Source organism: Trifolium pratense, linkage group LG7 (assembly GCF_020283565.1).
Source record: "Trifolium pratense cultivar HEN17-A07 linkage group LG7, ARS_RC_1.1, whole genome shotgun sequence".
NCBI classification, from domain to species: Eukaryota; Viridiplantae; Streptophyta; class Magnoliopsida; order Fabales; family Fabaceae; genus Trifolium; species Trifolium pratense.
Genome location: NC_060065.1, coordinates 53,807,971 through 53,829,299, shown reverse-complemented (window position 1 = coordinate 53,829,299; position 21,329 = coordinate 53,807,971). Strand labels below are relative to the sequence as shown.

General features: G+C 34.0%; 4 protein-coding genes across 9 annotated transcripts; 2 read left to right on the top strand and 2 right to left on the bottom strand.

Annotated features, from left to right (window-relative positions):
- The first annotated feature begins 117 nt into the window (after window positions 1-117).
- LOC123899753 lies at window positions 118-5,108 on the top strand. The gene is made up of 3 exons (XM_045950963.1): window positions 118-468; window positions 563-605; window positions 4,715-5,108. Exons 1-3 carry the CDS (start codon window positions 217-219, stop codon window positions 4,864-4,866), a joined length of 447 nt encoding a protein of 148 aa, XP_045806919.1. The 5' UTR covers window positions 118-216; the 3' UTR covers window positions 4,867-5,108.
- A 1,226-nt stretch (window positions 5,109-6,334) lies between these two features.
- Window positions 6,335-8,163, top strand: LOC123898511 (mitochondrial import inner membrane translocase subunit TIM10-like). 2 transcript variants are annotated; one of them, XM_045949487.1, is made up of 6 exons: window positions 6,335-6,458; window positions 6,563-6,607; window positions 6,788-6,840; window positions 7,300-7,338; window positions 7,451-7,520; window positions 7,874-8,163. In XM_045949487.1, the coding sequence occupies exons 2-6, from the start codon at window positions 6,569-6,571 to the stop codon at window positions 7,922-7,924; spliced, it is 252 nt and encodes an 83-aa protein (XP_045805443.1). In that variant the 5' UTR covers window positions 6,335-6,458; window positions 6,563-6,568; the 3' UTR covers window positions 7,925-8,163. The 2 variants fall into 2 exon arrangements, with proteins under 2 accessions (XP_045805443.1, XP_045805445.1); XM_045949489.1 differs by having other exon boundaries at window positions 6,345-6,458; window positions 6,563-6,611.
- Window positions 8,164-8,367: 204 nt separating this feature from the next.
- Window positions 8,368-12,566, bottom strand: LOC123898510 (serine/threonine-protein kinase BSK5-like). Of its 3 annotated transcripts, none has more exons than XM_045949485.1 (10): window positions 12,170-12,564; window positions 11,827-12,050; window positions 11,386-11,521; window positions 10,911-11,044; window positions 10,717-10,822; window positions 10,432-10,517; window positions 9,897-10,085; window positions 9,333-9,497; window positions 8,893-9,006; window positions 8,368-8,741 (listed from the first exon to the last, which is right to left on the bottom strand). In XM_045949485.1, exons 1-10 carry the CDS (start codon window positions 12,249-12,251, stop codon window positions 8,508-8,510), a joined length of 1,470 nt encoding a protein of 489 aa, XP_045805441.1. In that variant the 5' UTR covers window positions 12,252-12,564; the 3' UTR covers window positions 8,368-8,507. The 3 variants fall into 3 exon arrangements, 2 of the variants coding, with proteins under 2 accessions (XP_045805441.1, XP_045805442.1); XR_006805331.1 differs by having other exon boundaries at window positions 8,601-8,741; window positions 8,893-8,984; window positions 12,170-12,566; XM_045949486.1 differs by lacking the exon at window positions 12,170-12,564 and having other exon boundaries at window positions 11,823-11,964.
- Window positions 12,567-13,829: 1,263 nt separating this feature from the next.
- LOC123898020 lies at window positions 13,830-18,334 on the bottom strand. Of its 3 annotated transcripts, none has more exons than XM_045948862.1 (3): window positions 17,890-18,334; window positions 14,419-16,998; window positions 13,830-14,288 (listed from the first exon to the last, which is right to left on the bottom strand). In XM_045948862.1, the coding sequence occupies exons 2-3, from the start codon at window positions 16,879-16,881 to the stop codon at window positions 14,031-14,033; spliced, it is 2,721 nt and encodes a 906-aa protein (XP_045804818.1). In that variant the 5' UTR covers window positions 16,882-16,998; window positions 17,890-18,334; the 3' UTR covers window positions 13,830-14,030. The 3 variants fall into 3 exon arrangements, with proteins under 3 accessions (XP_045804818.1, XP_045804820.1, XP_045804819.1); XM_045948864.1 differs by lacking the exon at window positions 17,890-18,334 and adding an exon at window positions 17,695-17,876; XM_045948863.1 differs by lacking the exon at window positions 17,890-18,334 and adding an exon at window positions 17,251-17,416.
- Between the last annotated feature and the right edge of the window lie 2,995 nt (window positions 18,335-21,329).

Here is a 21,329-nt window from a genome sequence, read left to right as displayed (position 1 = left end):
TTGATAACGTCATACTTTGGTGAATCTTCGCGAACCAACTTACCTAATTTTATTTTTATACAAATAATTTTTCTATAATGTTTTTTATTAATATCATTTATTTTATTTTATTTTTTTACCATTTTCAATTTCATATACACCATCTCGTATTCTCGTCGTTGTTAACTCCATATCAGGCAGTGGCCGCCGCTGAGAAAGGAAGAAATTTGGAAAACAATGGCGAATGCATTAGCTACCAAAATCAACACTCTTCGAAACTCTTCACTTTTCAGTTTCATCAGAACCCTATCCACTTCTTCTCCTTCTTCCGACGCCGCTTCCGCTACTACAAAGAAATCAAAGCGAAGAAAGAAGAAGAATTTTTTCGAGGTGGCTCAGTTTTTACCTAACTGGGGAATCGGATATCACATGGCCAAAACTCACTGGCAAGAAGTTTCTTACGAAATCACCAAACTCAATCTCTATAAGGTTCTCTTAATCTCTTCACATTTCATTTTTTTTCTCTTCAATTTCATAATCTTGTTATTTTTTATTTATTAAAAAAATTGTTTTTTTTTTGTAGGATGGTAAACATGGAAAAGCATGGGGGATTGCTCATAAAAATGGTTAGTTTTTAGTTTCTTGAATTGATTTAGTTTTCTTGTTATTCTAGTTGTGCACATAAACTGTTTGATAAATGTTCTGATTGAGAATTTTTTATATTTTTTATATGGTTGATTAGTTATAATATATGCTATATCAAATTCAGTTGATTAGAGCCTTAGTTTAATATTTCGGTAGCTAAGTGGCCAATTTGGTGATTTTATGGGCTAGCTAGAGTTAAACTTGTTTTTCATACGACCTGTTTCTGGTCAGATTATGAAGTTAATATCTTTATGGTTTCGCATGCCAAAATTTAATACTTGTTGTAACTAGAATCGCTCTGTTGGAGAAATGACATTGCTTGTAAAATAAGAAATGCATTCTCTTTTAAGTCTAAGTAGAACATGGCTGATTGTTGCTCTTTTCGTCATAATCTTATTCTGTTTGTTTAATATTGGTTTTTCATATAGAAGTCTTAATTTCATTGTTTTTTCCTTATCGTTGAGCTTGAGCATAGTGAATACATTTTTTAAAGAACCATTTATCAACTTGTTTTTTCCTTATTGTTATATTCTTGTTTGGGGAAAATTTATTTAGAGTTCTAAAGAACCTAAATCCAGATATTCCTTGGGTGCACATTGTTGATTGTTCTAGTCCTCAAATTATCTTGCCATTTTATGAGTTGTATTTTTAAAGTTTTAAATCATGAATGAGTTTATGAAAGAATGAAGCTGGATGTATTTTTGTGTGCTGGAACCGTGGAACTTGCTTGTTGAAAATTTACCAAAAAGTTATGTTGATGCTCAATAAGCCATCTTATTTTTAGGTTTAAGATGGTACCCCAAAATATGCTTTAGTTAATATAAGTATCACAAGGCCATGATCATTATAATTAGGAGATTTACTCAGCTTAACTTGAACATTGGGTCACTTACCCAGGCTGTGCAGAATGGCTTTTGGATTGTTTCTGAGGATATCAATCAACATAGAACCATCTGTTGTACATTCCATTTTATTGCCTTATTTTGAAGGGGCAGGTTAATTTATGACAAGATGTAGGGCAGTGACTTTTTGCTATTTGCTACTGTAATAGATGATGGGGCATCTAAGATGTTTAAAAGAATGTTTATTGATAACCAAATCTTCAATTTAGTATTTTTATTGGTAATAGCCATGTTAAAATGTTCTACCAAGTTACTAACACTGTTAGATACTTGTGATTTGGTTCTGGATAGTAAGAAAATCAATTATCCTTTGGAAATTGCAATTTTTGTTGAGGCATAAAAAGGATATATTTAATTGAAACAAAGAAGAGAGAGTATGTCCCATGGAAGGATCAGAAATCTATCTAAATAGAAAAGCAAAGGCAGCTAAAATAAAACAAAGCAGTTAAATTTATTTGCCATATTAGTGAAGAGGTTCCCCTGAAACAACCATATGAATGGAGCTCCAAAGAGAAGTCTTAATGCTAGTCATATCACGAAACTAATCTAAGTGTTTGAGTTTAATGGTATATGGAGAAAATTTATGAAATACAGTGATAGAATCAGCTTTTTAGTATCTAGGAAAAAATTATATCAGACAGCTAGAAATAGAGAAGTAAACACTGCTGTATTGAGTAACTCTGAGAATCAAGATGATTCTATGGTGAATGTTTACAGTTTAAGTGTAGGGAAATCGAAGTGCAGAAAATCTAAAGGATAATAGGCACTCCGAGAGGCCTAAGCTCTCCCAAGAATAACAACCCAATTTCCATTCTAAGCACTACTCACACACACTTCTATTACATATACTATCAGATATATATTCTCTCCCTTCCTAACAATACCACCTGGCCACGTCACAACATTCCCACTTAGAGGCCGTTTGTTATAGCTTATTTTAGGAAAAAATCATTTTTTTTATAAAAATAATCACTTTTAAATGTTTGGCATCTGTTTGTTACGGATTTTTAAAAAAATCAGAATCTAAAAATAATCAGAAAAGAAGCTGTTAAGAGTAGCTTCTCAAATAATAGATTTTTTTTAGAGGAGAGAGAAAACAAAAGTTAAAAGGTGAAACTTATTTTGTAATAAAAAAATCATTTTACATGTTGTATCCAAACAGACTAAAGATTATTTTAGTGATTCTTACTATAATAAACAAACCCAAAAAAATTCCACTTTTCTATAAAATCTCTAAAAACTAATCTCTAAATTATTTTTTATTAAAATCACTATTTTTTTAATCCGTAAACCCTAAAACCGTTATAGCACTAGCAAATCATCCATTACTCTTATTCTTATGCTTCCTCACATACACCTTCCCATAACTATAATACAGATAGGCTTCAGCAACCATGAATCAACATGCCAAGTGACTGCATAAATTGCAATCATGATAAAAACCTTAGCCTATGCATTCCTGCTGCCGACACTTCTGAATCACATTACCAGAAATAAACTACTCCTTAGTGAAAGAACTTTCTTATGTGTTCCACAAACCGTTCATTCTATAAGACAACTTTTCATTTTCTGAATTCCTTCATTTTTAAACAAACTTGTATACTTATTAAAGATTCTTGGTTAACTCAAATGGAAAAATAATTATTTTCAATATGCTTGTTGTGAAATCCTTGTCATTTCAGTGATGAATAACCAACCAAAGAATACTAACATTTGCTTGATGAAATGTAAGGCGGTAAAACAACCCAGAGTATATGCCAGTTGTATCTAGAGCATCTTATTTTCTGCTGATGAGATAAATTCCAAAAGTTTGATGCGCATTAGCTTTTTGGACTTTATGACATGCAGTTTTTGATAGAGACCCGATTAGAGGTCATAAGTAACAGTGGGATATTATGTAATAAAGAGAGTTGTAAGAATATTATGGTAAATAATGAGTGGGGTAAGAGATTTAGTTGGCAAGTTGTTATGCTTGAGTAGTATAAATAGTAAGGTGAGTGAATTGTGGAAGGTATCAAAGAATATTGGAATGAACCACTATGGTTAGGCAGAGAGAATTTTCTCCTCTGAGGAGCTTGGCTCTGGGGTTTATTGGGGATTATTTCCTTTCTACAGTTTCTTTGTTCATCTTCTATTCAATACACTATAGTTTCACTGTTTGATCTATTTCTCTTTTATAGATTCTGTTCTTAATTTCCGGGTTCTTAACAGTTTTATGAATTTTATTATGAAAATGGTATATTAGTCACACATCAAAGTAAATGGTATGTTAGTGATGGGTTCGTGTATGAATAATATGAATGAAAACAGTAAGATGAGTAGAATAGAAATGAAAACACTGTAATTGTATTAGAATGGATGAACAATTACAAGAGAAAGAGTAATGGAAAAGATAACAAACTCATAGCAGTAGCTAGCAGCCACAAAAGCACTAGGCTTCCCTCAATCACCAAGATGGTGACCCATTCTTTCTAACAGAATTCTTGGATGCCTTATTTTCTCTCTATGAAACAACTTATATAGCCGTGCTCTCCATATCTTAGGTTTGGGCCTAAAGTCAAGGCCCACTTCATGATCCATGTTTCTATCAGTTAGTAGCACAGCTGAGATTGTCATATTTCAGCTTGACTTAGGTTGGGTTCCTTCTGAGTACCACTCCTTGCAAATGGTCTTAGATTTCAAAGTACAGGGTCTACTACACAGCAGTTATGATTGAAAACATCTTTGACTGGGTTTTCATTCGAGATTAAGGGTTTCTCCATTTGATTAGACTCTAACCTAGAAAATGAAGATGTAGTATGTTTCATGTGTGTAAAAATCAGGGTATTGCATATCAGCAGGGTTTTCATTCAAGTGTTATTACGTTAATGCTCACATTTTTATGACTTTTGATAGAGAACTCAAGTAGGAGCTTGAACATGTTCTTAATTTTGAATGCTTTGAGGTCAACTTTTTCTTTTTCACTTGTGTTCCATGTAAAATATATGTTCTGTTATAAATCTCATAAATTTGGCTTATCATGACAATTATGTGTTGCTTATGTGGAGCTTAGAAGCTTCACTATTCAATAAATTCTTAGATGAAATCTGTTGTAGCAATGACATGGTATGAAACATTGTGAGTGTGCATTGAATGAGTTATTTTTCAGCATTTGTCCTCTGGCATGCTTTGATATCATATTATTGCAGGTTTGCCTTTAGTAGATGCTCCGAAAAAAATTAGCGGAGTTCACAAGCGTTGTTGGAGGTACCTCCCAAATGTAGTTAAAGCATCAGAAAGCTCACCAACCTTGACAAGTTCCACAGACAGTGGATTAAAAGTTGAAACCCAAGCAAGTTAATGCTTTGTAGTGACTTTGGATTTCGATTTATGTTAACGACATTATGCCTTGTGTCTTAGATTAGATTTTCAACTGGCATAGTTGTTTTTCACTATGTTAACATTTTGGTGTCAATCATGAAATATACCTTGCGCATTTGTGTTGAGGTTCTTGTGCTTCTTTCATTTAAACTTCTGATTAAATGACCTCTTGACCATGAAACTTGCTTTGGGAGAGTAAGCTGAATGGATTTAATTCTTCTATCTTTATATGTACTTTTTCTTGACATGTACACTTGTCTTTTTCCTTATATTTTATAAGGTTAAATATGTTTTTGGTCCCTATAGTTTTTTAGAATTTTGCTTTTAGTTTTTTCGCACTTTTTGGTCCCTGAAAAATTCATATTTAGTTCATCTTTTTATTAAAATAATTTAAACTTTTGCAAAAGAGATTCATATAATATACTACCTTCGTCCCTAATTATAAGACCTTGTTTGACAAAAATGTAATATTCATTTACCTTGTTTTGACTGTATTTTTTTAATAATATATAAATGTAAATATTAGCATATAATATCTTGTTCAATTTGTTTTGATAATTACTTTCAAAATATTAAATTTTTATAATTTTTATTAATAGAAAATTAAAGATATTAGTGATCAAAATTGTGAATTGGCGTATGTGCGATGGTCAAACACGATCTTATAATTAGGGACGGACGTAGTATTAAACATGATTGAAGAAAAAAATTTAAAATTTTAAATGATATACGCGAGTTGAATGAAAAGTAAAAACAAAAAATCATGATAAGAAATACTACTTCAATGACTTAAAGTAAGCATTCAACCTATAATTTTTAGCTTTTAAGATGCAATGATCTTCTATGAATTTCTTGGAAATGGAAATTTAAAGTTATTCCCATTGACAAAAAATGTTAATTAAAAGTATTACTACTCATCTTCGTTCCTTTTTATTTGTCGTTTTAGAAAAAAATTGTTTTAAATTATTTATCGTTTTGATAATTTATTATATTTTGTCTATTATAGTCTCCTTTCAATAAAACTAATTAATGCTATATATTTGGAAAATTAAAAAAAATTAAAAATTAATTTTTTTTGGTACATAAAATATTAAATTTGTTTTTTTTACATAATATATTAAAAAAAAATTGAATCAAGAATATATTAAATTTATTGGGAATAGAAAGTTTGTGAAAAAAAAGAGTTTATTGGTGGGTTAAAATTATGGTATAATAGGAAGATAGGTGCAAAAATACATTTTTTTTAATTTGTTATTTTTTTTTTAAAACGATAAATAAAAAAGAACGGCGACAGTATAAACTAGGAGAATGTTAACGTGTGCTTGAAACTTAATATATAAAATTATTGGGACTCTTTTTAAAAAATAAATAAATCCTTTTTTTTTGTCAAAAAAAAATCCTTTTTTAAGGAAAAAGATAAATTAAAACACGTGGCTTTAGAACATAAAACAGTGCCGTCAAGTTGAGACATAAGTAGTACTTTAGTTTGGTCCAAAAACCCTAAATCAGAGATTGGAGCGAATTGCAAGTTTTAGGGTTTAGTTTTGCAGCTTACAATCAACACTATCACTCGTGAGTTACATCTTTGATCATCCTTTTACTTTTCAATATTCAATAATTTTCTCGGCTCCATTGTAATTGTAATTCAATTGTTCTCATCATCCCAATTCTTTTAGGTTACAATGGCCGGAGTTCCCCCTGCTGGTTTGGATAACGAACAGGCAGGTATTCTCTGCTCTTTCTTGAATTTGATTTTTCTGTGTCTTCATTATGCTTTGCATGAAAAATTGATTCCCAATTTAATTTCAAGTTTGATTTTTTATTTCTGGGTATTATTATTGTTATTAGATTTATTGTTTTCTGTTTCTTGTGTTTGAATAATTTATTTGGTAATTGAGCAGATGCTTGGAATTGCTGAGAAAGAGATGGAGTATAGGGTTGAATTGTTCAACAAGTAGGTTCTTCACACCTTAATTAGCCCTTTTTAATTCTATTGGTATTAAGTGCATGTTTGGATTGGAGCTTATGCAAAACAACTTATACAATAAATAAGCTTTTATGTATTATTTATAAGTTTGTTAAGGTATTTTATGAAATAATAGCTTATGAAGATACAATTTTTACTAGCAAGAACTTACAAATTAACATAACAGCTTATTTATTTGCATAAGCTATTTTTCATAAGCTCAAAAATAAGCTAATCTAAACAGTCCCAAAATCATGATGGCACTCTAATTTTGTTCAAGCTCCAAAATGTAGCTTTTGCAAAATCACAGTGGCTCAAACATACTCGGCTAGAATGTTTATCTTGTTATGTGTTTGCCGTGTGATTTTTCAACAAGCTAGTATAATGAAGATTTGTTGGTGGCATAATAATTCATTTGGCTTACACTTTTTTGTTTTTACCATTCAGGATGACCCAGTCCTGCTTCAACAAGTGTGTCGACAATAAGTATGTAAAAGCTCTTTTTTAGTTACATTAACTGTTTGAGAAAGTGTTGTTTCTTATTCATTCAAAAGAGTTATCTGATGTTAATGATATGTCTGTCACTGTATTTGCTCAGGTACAAGGAGTCCGAGTTAAATATGGGTGAAAATAGTTGCATTGACCGCTGTGTTTCCAAATACTGGCATGTAAGATGTTCCTTATGTTTCCTTTTGGATTGAATGTGTCACTAGAAAGTTTTTTTTTTTGTCTATATTAGTTATTGCTTTTTGCAAATTCAACATTTAGTTGCTTTTTTCTCGTGCTAAGATAGTTTCTTAGATGTTTAAGACTTAGTTGGGTTTACCATCTGTTAAATGTGTTCTTTTTGAGATTTCTACTGTTTATTGCCTTGATAGTGTGATGCAATTCAAAGCAAAGCAATTTGTGAAGTTACGATCTGAATATTTTTTTTTTTAATAAATCTGAATATGGTTTTTAAACTGCACATTTTGACCATAATCATTATTGTTGTCTAAAGTGGCTTTTTTGTTGTTTTCAGGTGACTAATCTAATTGGTCAGCTCCTTGGTTCTGGGAGGCCTCCAGTGTAATCCAAGTATATTATATCGGTGTTCTATTTTGCGGCATGAGCTCTGACTACAATTGTAGTAGTTGCAGCCTGAGGAAGATTCAATTTAATATTTTGCAAGGTCTTTATTTTTTTCCCGATGACTGTGTTGAGGTCTAAGATAGTTTATTAAGAGTTTGAATATCTGTTATGAGTTCGATGTACTCATAGAAAACTCTAGAATAATTTACTCGGTGATTTTAGTTCATTCTTCCTTTTTGATACCACTCTTGATTTTTATGCTCTGTTTATTTTGTTACTCTGTTAAAAAAATTGGACTATATTATCTTGCTACCTAATTGCACTTTCTCTCCATGCGATGATATTTGTTATGCACGGTAGAGTAACTTCAGGTAATTTGGAGTTTTGTTGGAAGCTAAATAAATCAACTATCAACTATTAATAATGAGGGTATACTAGGTAAGAGCAATTTGAGATTCACAACTAATAAACATAAATAAATAAGACAATTACAATTATTAGTTTGAGCATGTTTGGAATTGCGAAGGATTTGTCAAAATTACAGTGACTCGCTGTAATTTTGTATATACATTTCAATTCAATTCCTATGCTATGGTTTCCAATGTTGTAGCTTCTTTAAGGCTTTCAAGTGCATCAATGTCCATCCCAATGGTGAAGTAGGCAACTGCTTGAAGATAGAATGCGGTCGGCCACGTGGGTGATATTAATTGAGCTTGCATGGCGTCTCCTAGTGCTTCTTGTGCCATGTTGTTCATCAAGTAACACAAGCACCTCCTTGCATACACAGTTGGTGATACCATAGTCCCACCATTGATGAACTGCACAGACATGCAACAGAAAAAGTAATAGAAATCATCAAGTTATAGAATTGATTTTACTCCTATCAATGTGTTAAGTTAAAAAATATACACAAATGTTTTACTTGAATAGAAAATGGAAAATTATTTTGAGCATTTCTAGCTGGCTTACTTGTGTATAAAAGTCGATGGCCTTAGAGAATTCTCCAGCATGAAAAGCAGAATCTCCATGTTTCTTCGAATTCAGTGTTCCTTGTAATTGATCTGTCCACATTTGGAAAGAAAGCTGTGTTGCAAAGAAAGATCACAAGGCCAAAAATATGGAACAAGGTTAATGAAGTACAAGCTTGACAAGAACGAACGGTAGTATACAAATTCTTTGCAAATCGTTGAATTAATGAATTAAATTTTTTTCTAAAGAAATGTGATATTTTTAGCAATCAAACTCGAGGATAATATGAATTTTTCGAAAGAAAGCTTAAGAGAAATGTGATATTTTTTTCTAAAAATATACTGCTAGTACATTTGTCATCAAAAAGCTTTTGAAAAATTTGTATATTCTCTTAATAAAATCATCAAATGAGAAACAAATGTGAGGAAACTTTGAAGTACCTCATTTGCAACATCTTCATCATCCTTGTACCCCACTCTCTCCAAAATTTTGTGTATTGTAATGAGATCTTTTCTGGAGCAAGCTTCACCAAATGGTGTCAATGGAACTATTTCCTTTGGTGGTTCACTCTCATCAAGTATGCCCAATAAAACAAGTGATGAAACCTGCCAATAAAAACTAGTTATAAACCAAATAAATTTATATGCTATCCGAATCTACTGCAGTAGAAAAGCATGCAGTTACATGCATTAGCCGATCTCGACTCGACACGTCGAACACTAGATGTAAACCAATTAAATTTCTGTTCTCTATTGGACTTCAATAATGTGGCAGAATACAAGTGGATTTGGGTTGGACTAGTAATTGCGCACGCAGTCACTGGTTTTAGTCGTGTGATTTCAAATCAATGGTTGAGATAGACTAATGCGTGTAACTGCATGCTCTACTACTGCAGTGGATCCTGATGGGATAAACCTCAAGCAAGTTCCATAAGATACTTGGTTGACTTGTTATTATAGAGAAAAATAGAAACAAAAAGCAGCAAGGGAAAAAGAAGTTCATACTGAAGTTTCTTTCTCAAGAGGAGTTAGAGCATTCACAAGTGACTTGGCATTTGGTCTCTCGCAAGGTTCGTACTGCAAACAACGTGATGCTAATCTCAATAACTCAGTTCCATCATCATTTGAAAAATGACCTTCCAAACACGAGTCCGTTAACAGCTGAATTTTTTTGGCACGAATAAGGTCAAGTGCCTACATGTAAAAGGATTATAGCGTGTGAAATATTGACGTTGACACAAACAACAAACACAACACATACACATACACATACACATAAGTATCAGTAATAATTTGAGAAAATGAAAGTGGTTGAAATTTGAACGTAACATATGTCAATATCATATTAGTGTTGAATAGCAACACGTGTCAGACACATTTTCAACTTGAAGTGCTACATAGATTTGGTATCCATTAGTCCAATAAATTTCAAGCACAAGTTGTCAAAATTTCTATGAATCAAAGATTGATCACTAAACAAAACACTCAGTGCAATAAAATAAAGAGAAGAAAGTGTGAAGCAGGGAATGAGGGAGTATACATGGCTGGGTAGGATATGCTTTCCACTCAGAAGATCAAGCAAAAGTGTTCCAAAACTGTAAATTACACTTTCAGGAGTAACTTTTCCTGCAAATTTCAATTAACAGTGCTGGCTTAGTAAAGAAATTGAATAGTGAGAATGCATGAAAAATGTTGGCGATCAAAGGCTAAGATAAATGAATCTAAAATTGCAGGACATAATCTTAAAAAACAAAATCATAGACTAAAACCAAATTGAAACTATATTATTTGGACCAAAAGCACTATTATCGCCTTCAATTTTTACCTGTCCTCGAATATTCTGGAGGGGCAAAAGCTATATTTGTACCGTAACTTCTACCATCTCTGCTGTTTTTCATTAGTCCAAAACAAGACAGTCTAGGGTTGCCATCCTATCCACCATAAAACATGATGATTAAAAAGAGGCAAAAACCTAATCATAAAAGCTTACTTGTTCTTTGTCCAAAAAAAAAAGCTTACTTGATCAAACAAAATTCTGTAAGCATTAAGATCGTGGTACAATGCCTTTCCTCTATTGCTGCAGTATTCCAAAGCTTGTGCTAAATACAAGGCCACTCTCAACCTCATTGCCCATTTCATAGGCTGAGTCTCCGCTAGCAGCATATAGTTTACATCATGGTCAGCATATTCTTAAATTGAGCCCTTTATTTAGCTTCTTAAGCAAAATATCAAATATTTGTGTATCATGATCAGCATATAATTAAGGCCTATCTCAAAGAACCTCTCTTACTTCTGTTACTCTCCTCTTATGAGACGCAATTAGAATCGTGGTTCTGATTCGCCATGTTGTGTGAGACCAAGTACCAATTGTTATTGGTTCCTTTATTTTTCTTAATCAATGACTAGTAATACTTGATTAGTTATTTTTCTGTTGTTGATTGCTGAAGAATGCATGGAAGAAACGGGAAAAAAATGAAATGAAATGAAAACTCACAGTGAAATAGATGTTTAGAGAGAGTTTCATTAGGCATAAACTCAGCAACTAGCAATCTCTCTTCTCCTTCACAACAATAACCAACCAAGTTAGCTAACCTTTCATTTCTTAGATTCCCCACTTCTCGTGCTTCCTCCTAAAATATCCAACCAAATAAAACACATCAAACATCAACTTCCATCATATGCACCACCGACATTTCAAATTGTATGCGTGTCTGAGTGTCCGACACTGACATGACACTCACACTTGTGATTATACACAATTACTTTTATCATCTCAAATTATTACTCCCTCCGGTCCTTAATATAAGAGAAAATTTACTAATCTATTAAGGACCGGAGTTAGTATTTGTGTGTCCGTGACTGTGCTTCATAGCTTCCATGTACTCGCACGCATGCAAAATGCAAAATTGAAATTGATAGAGAAGTACGAACGAACTAGGAATTGGTGTGAATCAGGCCAGGCAGACTTGTTGAAACGTTTCACAGCAACCAACATGTGATCTCCAATTGTTCCTTTGTAGACAATATTAGGAGCTTTCTCACCATGTTCTGATACAATGTTGTCTGGTGAAAATCCTGACGTGGCAATACTTAGTTGGTCCAAGCTGAAATTAGTTAAACCACCCCAAGAATCCTTCTCATCACCCTTGTTCCCATCATCTATAACCTCAAATGAATCAGCTTTAAAAAATCAAAACTTGAATTTGAAAAAGACAATGATAAAAAATATTCTTTTTTTTTCATTGGCCAAGGTAGTGTGGATAGCAAGAACAGTTTACCATGATCAGGCAATTGATGAAGATTGGATTTTGTATTGGAGGGCAAGCAGCATAAGCAGAATCTTGAGCAACTAGCACCCATTGCTGAAAATGCAGCAGAATACTGCAACACTTTTATTATGTTCTTATTTTGTTCCACTATCCATTCATGGATGAAAAAGATAAGGGGACAGAGAATGAAGAGAAGAGAGAAAGTTCAAAGGAAATGTGTTTGGTAGTATCAGTCAATCACCACCTTTCTGCATCATTTGCTCTCTGCAATGCATTATTAGCTATGTCTCTGCTTTGTCACTATCTATTATTATGGTCTCTTTTAAACTATTGTATTTTATCCATTATTAAAAGAGGTTTGGTCACCTAATATGGCTGCGGTTCACTTTTCAATAAAAACAACATGTGGTGGGACTGAGGATTTTGGTGTGATCCAAAGATCCACACAAAAAGACACTCTTGCATTAGGTTTGATTCCACATTTTTATTATTTTTATTTCTGTCTCTTTTGACGTTTAAAAGTTTAATCACGGTTCAAGAGTTAACTTTTGACGTTTCAAAAGTTTAATCACCCAGTGATATTATTTTTATTTCTGTCTCTTTTGACGTTTAAATTAATAAAAATATTAAATAACAGCAGAGCAGAGGCATGAGTTAACTTAACAATTGATACTAGAATTATTGATGGAAAATAATATAAGGACTAAACCGCGAAGAAATATTTTATAAAGACTGTCATAAACCAAAATTTAAAATTAAGAACTAGAAATATTTAACTATTTATTATTTGATATTATATATGCAAAACATAACGATTTCCCAAAATAATTCTAGTATCAATTGTTACTTCGTAGTTACATGCATGCTTCCCTTCTGGTCAACTACATGCATGCTTTCCAAATGGTGGAATTGGCACCAGAGATCTAGTAGAGTTGTTGGCTCAAAGTCGTGAAAATGTGGGTCGCAGTGACTTTACACCATTAGGATTGTTAAGTGGATATGAGCCACAAGTTTTGTATCACTCAACTCTTTAACTTCTCCGTTTAACCACCAAGTCAACTTTATAACCGACGTTTACATAAAATCAAGAGAAGTTAGACAGAAATCTCGCATATTTGCAGATGCTGTCCTTCTCCAATGATAAAATCCACCAAATCAGAGCTCAGGGCAGAAGTTATTATTCAAATAAGTGTACAACCTTTTCCGAGTTTTACTCACCCCTTCTACTTTTCTAATAATTCTAATCTATTGTCTGTGTAGATAATGTAATAGTAACAGTAATAGTAATATTTAACAACAGAGGCATTTCATACGTTGAGGACTAGTAGCATATATGGTTTTTGCTTTTTCAATCTCTGCTGTTTATATGTTCCATATGCACTTTCAATATCACTGCCATTGGTATCTGAATCTCTAGAGTTCATTGACTAATCATATACAACAGGTACAAATGGGACTCAACTCTAGAGATTACAGAAATTTACATATGGACTCAACTACCTTTTAAAAATCAAGTTTTAGTAGTAGTACACTTGTACATCACATTACCTCAAGAAGGCATATTGAAAGTGGTCACTTACCCATTCGATGATACGACTCTAAATACAAGATTTATTGTTTTGGTCAACCAGGTCAAGGTGAATGAGACAAATATGAAATACTAGAAGATAAAAAAATACAATTTATTCATGATATTCACACTTTAACTGGTTGTTAGCTAACAATGGAGTTACGAACTTGCAAGGCTTTCTCACCTATGCATCAGTTATCAATAACATACTACTCTAGTAAAAAAACGTTTATTTGCTGGTTACCCATGTTCTGCACTTAATGGCAAGGAGGCATAAGAAATGGCTTTACTCCATAAATTTTAGGCCCTTCCAACTGGAGAGACTGGAGGATAAGCAACGTAACTTGCAGGAATGTCCGCCGATTCTCTCCGATCTTTTCCCTCAATGAAGTTTCTTGATCCAGAAAGTTCATGAGGGAGCTTACCATCCACCATTGCTATGCATATGGAGAACGCTTGCAAGGGTGAAAGCGATGAACCAAAAGCTATTGAATATACTCCAGGTTCAAAATGGGAAAAATTGAAAACAGGACAGTTATCTTGACATTGGTCATTCCCCTGTATTAAGCATTTAAGGTAAAAAAAGAAACTTTAGTAATCAATTATCTACAAGCTAACCAACCAACTAAGGTTCACGTGGAATATGCATAGAAGGATACCCAACTTAAATTAATCAATGAGAAAATACCTGGAAGAAAAGCTCATGTTGATCTGCAAAATAAGCTTCTGATGTTCTTGATGTTCTGCACGTTTGATTCTTGTTTGCAAGAATTTTTAGTTTACAAGCCAAATCCCAACCTCCACAATCACAGGATCCGCCAGTTTTCCAGCGCTCAATCAACGACGAAGGTCCACCATCACTTGGAAGACTATGAACCCCACTTGGAAGCACCGCTGTTACCTCTTGATGTTCATTCTGCCAACTGCTCTGATGCTCATAATTGACGGCTTTAGGTGATTTGACAACTATAGCAGCAAGCTCGTCATTTGGCTGATAGTCAGTCACCTGAGCATCTCCTTGCTTGAGCTTTACAGAAAACAAAACAAACTCTTTTGTGATAGAATCCACACGGTTCTGACCATTTGAATAATCATAGTGCAAATCAGAAAGCTTCAGTTGGGCAATGACGTGGTGAACGTAATCAGGACCTTTGCTTTTGCTTGAGTGATTCGTCCGACTTCCATTCTTCTTTTTAACCTCTTTAAAGGTGAAAAAAGTATAGATACATTTGCATTCCTCTTGTCTTGAGACAGTTAAGTTCTTCACCGTGGCAGCAAGAATGTTGCTATTGTTGCCAACAGCAAAAGTAAAAAGGGGCTGACCATTCTTCATGGAAATCCTCAGTAGAGCTTGAGACGTTGATGGCATATTCTTCTCTTCACTTGACGATTCTGCAGTGTTAACTGTGGAGCAACCAAATCTCTGGTCCTTCCCCAATTCTTTCTCTGGCGGTATAGTGGAACATTTCCCATTACCTGACCTACAATTCTTATTTGTTGACACTGACTCTTTTTGAAATAAATTTATGGAGTGATGGCAGTTTGCTGCCTTTGGTTTCAGCAGTGGATCAAGTAATCTCCTTAAAGGGCTGGACCTGCTTTTCCCAGCAACACCGGATTTGTTGCCTGGAATGTTCGAGCCAACATAACCTCTCACATTTTCTGAATCTTTTTGAGATAACTCCGCAGAGTGATGGCAGTTTGCAGCCTTTGGTTTCACCAGTGGATCAAGGAATCTCCTCAAAGGACTGGACCTACGTTTGTCATCATTTCCAGGTTTATCACTGCCAGGAATGTTTGAGCTAGAATAACCTCTCGCATTTTCTGAACTAGGTTTAAGTGTAGCCATGGAGCTCTGGTGTGGCACATGTGCAACCTCTTTACAACCAGAAACTTTATTTGTGAATCCCATGCTGAAGCTAAATCGACGGAAAGGTGAAGAGCTTCTTGGTTTCTCAGTAGTTACTTTCTGGTCTACTTCCGTGGGAGGCCCATTTGCAGATGAAGATACAGCAATGCTGTGTTTCCTTTCCTCGGCCTTTCTAGATCTGCATGGACTCATTCTCATTCGGATCGGTACAGATTCTGAAGTAGAAACAGGAATTTTGAAACTATCTGAATCTATGGAACTGGAACGTGACTCTTTAGGTTGGGAATGGTTTTCTCTATGTTCATCTGGCAGAGAATGGGAGTGTGCAATATTGCAATTCAGATATGTGCAGGAAGGTTCCTTGGGATTTACTGAAATTCTTGTTTGACTATGGCTTCCTAACTTCTGATCCAAGGTTGTTCGCATATCAGGAGCTCCACAATGATTGTTTTTATGAGGGACGTCTCTAGGTAAAATAAGAACAATTGGTTTGCTTTTTCCAAGCATATCATGCGCATCAATATTTTGTTCTCTTAAATTCTCCACTTTTTTTCCCATTTGATCATCTTGAGTGCCCATTTCCAACTTGGCAGATGAGGTTGCCTCGCAAATTCGGTCATTTGGCAAGATGCCACTTTCCTTAATAATATGTGGACGTAGATATTTCCTGTCACATCCTTTCAGTATGCTAGTAGGATGGTTTCGGGAAAGATGATCAACAGTCCGAACATATTTTCTTTGTAAGTCAATATGACTGTTGCTACCTCCAAGATTCAAACGATTTCCAACATTTTCTCCCGAGGATTTGACTGCTATAGAATGGTCTTGCTTTGTAGAGGCCATAGAGTGAGATTGCACTGATGGAGGGATTTTCTTTTGACGCAAAGGAGACCAATTTAGACTCCTTCTAGAATTACCAGATAACTCATCAGTACGAATAGAAGACGAAGTATTACTACAAGATGTCGAGCTCTGGCTACTTCTGTGTGGTGCAAGTTTATTGCTGTACTGCCAACGTTCTAGACTGGTCCAATCAAGAACCCCAACATTCAAAGCCTTCTCAGGGATTTTTTCTCCCTTCTCCAAATAACCTGGTAAACTTGACATGTGCATAACAAGCTCATCTTCCTCATTTTCCCTTCTACAATTTGCTTGCTGTTGTTGATTCGAAAAACCTTTTAAAGATTTATCCGCCTCATTTTTTGTAATCTCGTTATGAAGATCGGCATAAGACAGAGGAGGCTTCTCTGGTTTGATCCCATCAACAACTTTTCTACTCATTCTGATATGGATAGCTTTCAGGCTTCACTTCTAAAACATTCCAAGCACCAGCTTTGAAAATGCCTTTTTATCTTCCAAAAAATTTCCGCCGGGTTAATGTCACTGTGTATTTTCCACCTGCAAAACCGAATTACAATTACAAATCAAACTTCCAAAAACAAAGATCTTGTAACCTAACAAATATATCGACATCTTGGGGTATCTGCTATAACTACTCACATATTATTTTTGCACCCCCGTTTTAATAACCACATGAAACAAATGCAAAAGAAAAACTAATACCAACTAACTAACCATCAACAATATCATAATAGCAAGCAGTTAGAATTATGGTACCAACTACAAAACCATATTAAAGAGAAAATAAACCTGCTACCACTTTAATTTGATCGGCAACCGCAACAAATGAGAAAATCGAACAGGTTAATCTCACTCAAACTAGTTAGTATTAGTATAGTGGAAAATCTTTCTGTAAAGAAAGCACAATAATTAGCCTTTAGGGTAAAAGTTGTATCTCACTTCACTGTATGGAGCTTTTCCTAATTAATTAACCTATTGACCTAATAATAATAACAAGGATTAGCACAAATTAAAAAAGTGTACGTTGGTTTATGAATTAATAATTCACAAAAAAAAACATAAAAATTGAAATTAAAAATGACAAAAACGAAAATCACATAAGCTAAAATTGCGGAAGCGCTTAAAAAACAAACGGTAGTGGTCCACGCAAGCACATTTTTCAAAAAAATCATTAACAACGATAAGATGCATCATCATTCATCATGCAATTGCAACAACAACGAAAAAAATTACCAAAAATAACGGAACGGTTCAATATATTCTAATTTTGGTAGCTATTCAACCGCATTTGCACTTTAATCTCAAATAACGGAAAAATAGGGACTCGTTTGGTAAAAATAAAATAAAAAATCACTTTCTATTAATTTTTTTTGCTGATTCTGATTTATTAATGTAAAATTGAAAATTGAAAATGCGAAGAATGATTACCGGAGAAGCGGGAAATGGAAGGAAAGAGTGTCGGTGGCGTCGGAGTTAGGTAGGAAAACGACGTCGTAACAGAGAGATTGAAGTGGAAGTAGAGCAACAACAAAACGACGTCGCGGAGTGTTATTCCACTAACTAACTTAACTTGAATCAAATGCGTGAGAGTTTGTTTTTCTGGTTTTTGTTTGATTTGTGTGCAGTGTGATTAACGTCACTGTGGCTGCTATGAAGTGTGAAGAGTGATGTTATGATTAGTCAATGAAGATTTCTTTGGTGGGGGCCGGTTGTTTTCATCCAACGGTTGAGATGTGAGGTTTGTGATCTATGGTGATGATGAGTGCTTAAAGTAGATGCACATCGTGTTATAGGATGTTTGTATATCATTATTTATGCCTCATGTAGTTGGTTTGGCTTTATGACTAGGTGCCTTATGTAATGTTGTAATGGAGTAAGATTAGAAGGTCCGGAGGCGCGTGTGAGACTCAAGGGGTGCGAGAGGAAAATCTCTAAGTTTAAATGGTATGGTGTTAATTTTTGTATTAGAAGAATGTTAACTTTTGTATTAGAAAAATTTATGTAGAGCTTTGTTCTATAATTGGGTTCGGACGATAGAATTGGTCTAGCAAATTAGTTAGGTCTTTGGTTGGATACTGATTTTTTATAAACAAAAGTAGTAATCTTCGTGCAAGAACGCTCAATCAATGAACTACATTACGTACTCTTTTAAGGGTGGCTGTTTCTAGACAAACTTCATGGTTGTCTATGCATTCCTACTTCCTTTATCACTAGATGATCATTTAGGGGCTTTAGTTTGTGATATAGGTTGTTTCCTCTCGACAATGAAATTTATCCCATGTCGTCTCACTAGCCGACCCTGACCCTTTTGGGGTCATATTTATTTTTCAGGGATTTGCGCCGAAAACATGGGTTTTACTCTCAGATGTCCAACCAACTATTACGCCTCAATGCATTTCGGGGAGAACCAACTAACTATGTGTTTGAGTAGCATTTCACCGCTAACTACAGCTCAGTTAAATGTGCGGCGCTAAAATGTAAATGTCTCCTCTACTTGTCATTTCAATCTTTAAATTGATTATTATAAAGACGCTAAAATTATATTTACGATTCAATATATTTAATGATTAGTATCAACGTCTCGCACGTTTTTTTTTTGTTTACAATGAGCTGAGGATCGAACCAGGACCTATAACATACTACTCAAACCACTCACCACTAGACCAAACCTAGTGGCTTAACGTCTCACACATGTTTAGGAACAAAAATAGTTGTTTGTTTTTTATGATTTGCTGAAAGATGGTGGGTAGATGGGCTTAACATGGCCCCATTAAGTGAGAATTTCTCAACGCACCCACCATTTTCTCCCGCACTCCCCAAAAAATTCGGAAAACGTTTCCCGAATTTTTTATAGTGTAAATTTTACACTAAAAAACAGTTCAGAACGTATTTTCCAAATTTTTTTAGGTGCGCTAGGGAGTGCGGGAGAAAGTGGGTGGGTGCGAGTGATTCTATAGAATCTTGGGCCATTATTAGGCCTAATAAGGAGGTTAATAAATTGAAATTGGTGTTGTCGTTTTGTGCCTTCTTTTTACTAGTTGTCTATTGTGCTATGAAACGAGACACAAACAACTAGTATATGGTTGTTCAGTCTTATCTCTTTCTTTGTCATCATCTCACTATTATGATATCTCATATTGAGCTTTCTACTTTGTCATGGTTGTCTTCAACATTTTTTATCAACAAAAAGGTTCCTTCATTCATCTTTGTTTTTGAAATAAAGCATACTGGTATACGTGTACAAAATACTGATATTTCAATGTCACCTTTTTAATTAAAAAAAAAAAAAGGGGGCCTGCTATTACATTATATACTAATTTATACACATATTTTTTATGTACCCAAATTGTATTATTCACTAATGAAATCGATTAGATTGCAATTAAGTGATTATCTAAGTAACTATAATGAAAAACAAGGTTGTAAAGATCATTTTTGTTTTTGTTGAATTATTCAAGTAGCTTTTCTCTCTTTTTTTTGGGTCATGATTCAATTAGCTTTTCTAACACTATAACCATTCTTTATTTCAGTTTTTATGTTTACATATATGACATGATTGAGTTAATAATACAACTAAAATTGGGAGAAAGGATTGTATTCCGTGACAATTTCACCAAAGTATGTGAAATTCTTAATTTCTTATTTGTGTTCTTAAAAAAAATATTGATTGATCCACGTGCAGGTAAAAAAAAAAACTGAATCACCCAAATTTAACTACACTTTTGTCATATAGCTGACTAGTAATTTCATTAAAAAAAAAAATGTGCATATGTTCACATGGGGCCGTTGGCCATATGATCACCGCCAAAAATGAAGACCTCAGAGCCTCTTCTTGACAGAGCCACTACCATGCAGGACTTGAAATATCCCCTTGCTATGGAATGGTTGAGTGACATACTTTGTCCGTCCTAAAGATATTTTTTGCAAGGTCTGATGGATACATGTCGTGGAGAGGATGCTCACAAAGAAATAAGACGATATCAAATGGTTAGCCTCATGTATGAAAGTCATGTATAGACTAGACTAGGGTTTTCCCTCATTAATGAGAGGATTGAAGCTCAACTGAAATCTGCACCAAGCTACAGAAAAAAAAAATAACAACAAAAATGGAAGTAACATAATTGTAACTGACCTTCTTAGAATCAACTGCGAATGAATGGCTACAAAGAACATAAATGGAAATAAGCAATAAATTTCAAATCATATAATGAAAAGATAGAAACGAGATTATTGTTAGGGATAAAGTGATAAAGTTCTGATTAACTATACGGCACATACGAGGATTTGTGCTGTTTTTGCAAAATATTGCACAACCTCACTAGAAAAGTATATGTACAGCAAAAAATAAAGGTTTGCAAAGAATCAGAGGCTGTGAGTTTGTGTTTTCGTTTTATTTCCAAATAATGTGTCGCATATCACCCGTGGTAAATGCAGCTCGAGCTTATCAAGTCCTTAACAAGCCTCCATTTGGAAGGTCGGCTACTCCAACCAACCCATTTGGCAAGCCTCCATTTGGAAGCCCAGCATGCCCAGCTGCTCCAACAATGTGTATATGGATGCTGGAAGCACTTGTCGTTAATGCCAAGGAGGGAGCAAGATGCTGAGGAGGTAAATTTCTAGTCATTAGACTATTTGATAGAAAAAATAAAAAATATAAGCCTTTATTTTAACATTGTTAACTTATGAAAATGGTTGACTATATAAAATATTTACCTTAATTGGTCTCCAATAGTCTTTTTTTTTTTATTTCAAATGAAAATAAAAGGAAACGAGGGTGTGACTAGATTTGTCAAAAAAGAAAAAGAGAGGGTGTGACTAGAAATAAAACTAAGATTTCAAATGAAAATGAAATGAAAGATTGCTAGTAT

Coding starts and splice junctions, on each gene's coding strand:
- LOC123899753 (XM_045950963.1), top strand. CDS start 217: ATGGCGAATGCATTAGCTACCAAAATCAACACTCTTCGAAACTCTTCA. Junction 469..562: donor CCAAACTCAATCTCTATAAG/GTTCTCTTAATC, acceptor TTTTTTTTGTAG/GATGGTAAACATGGAAAAGC. Junction 606..4,714: donor GGGGATTGCTCATAAAAATG/GTTAGTTTTTAG, acceptor ATATTATTGCAG/GTTTGCCTTTAGTAGATGCT.
- LOC123898511 (XM_045949487.1), top strand. CDS start 6,569: ATGGCCGGAGTTCCCCCTGCTGGTTTGGATAACGAACAG. Junction 6,608..6,787: donor CTGGTTTGGATAACGAACAG/GCAGGTATTCTC, acceptor GTAATTGAGCAG/ATGCTTGGAATTGCTGAGAA. Junction 7,339..7,450: donor AACAAGTGTGTCGACAATAA/GTATGTAAAAGC, acceptor GTATTTGCTCAG/GTACAAGGAGTCCGAGTTAA.
- LOC123898510 (XM_045949485.1), bottom strand. CDS start 12,251: ATGGGTGCTAGTTGCTCAAGATTCTGCTTATGCTGCTTGCCCTCCAAT. Junction 10,518..10,716: donor TCCAGAATATTCGAGGACAG/GTAAAAATTGAA, acceptor TGAAATTTGCAG/GAAAAGTTACTCCTGAAAGT. Junction 9,498..9,896: donor CTCTTGAGAAAGAAACTTCA/GTATGAACTTCT, acceptor TTTTATTGGCAG/GTTTCATCACTTGTTTTATT.
- LOC123898020 (XM_045948862.1), bottom strand. CDS start 16,881: ATGAGTAGAAAAGTTGTTGATGGGATCAAACCAGAGAAGCCTCCTCTG. Junction 14,289..14,418: donor AACATGAGCTTTTCTTCCAG/GTATTTTCTCAT, acceptor TGCTTAATACAG/GGGAATGACCAATGTCAAGA.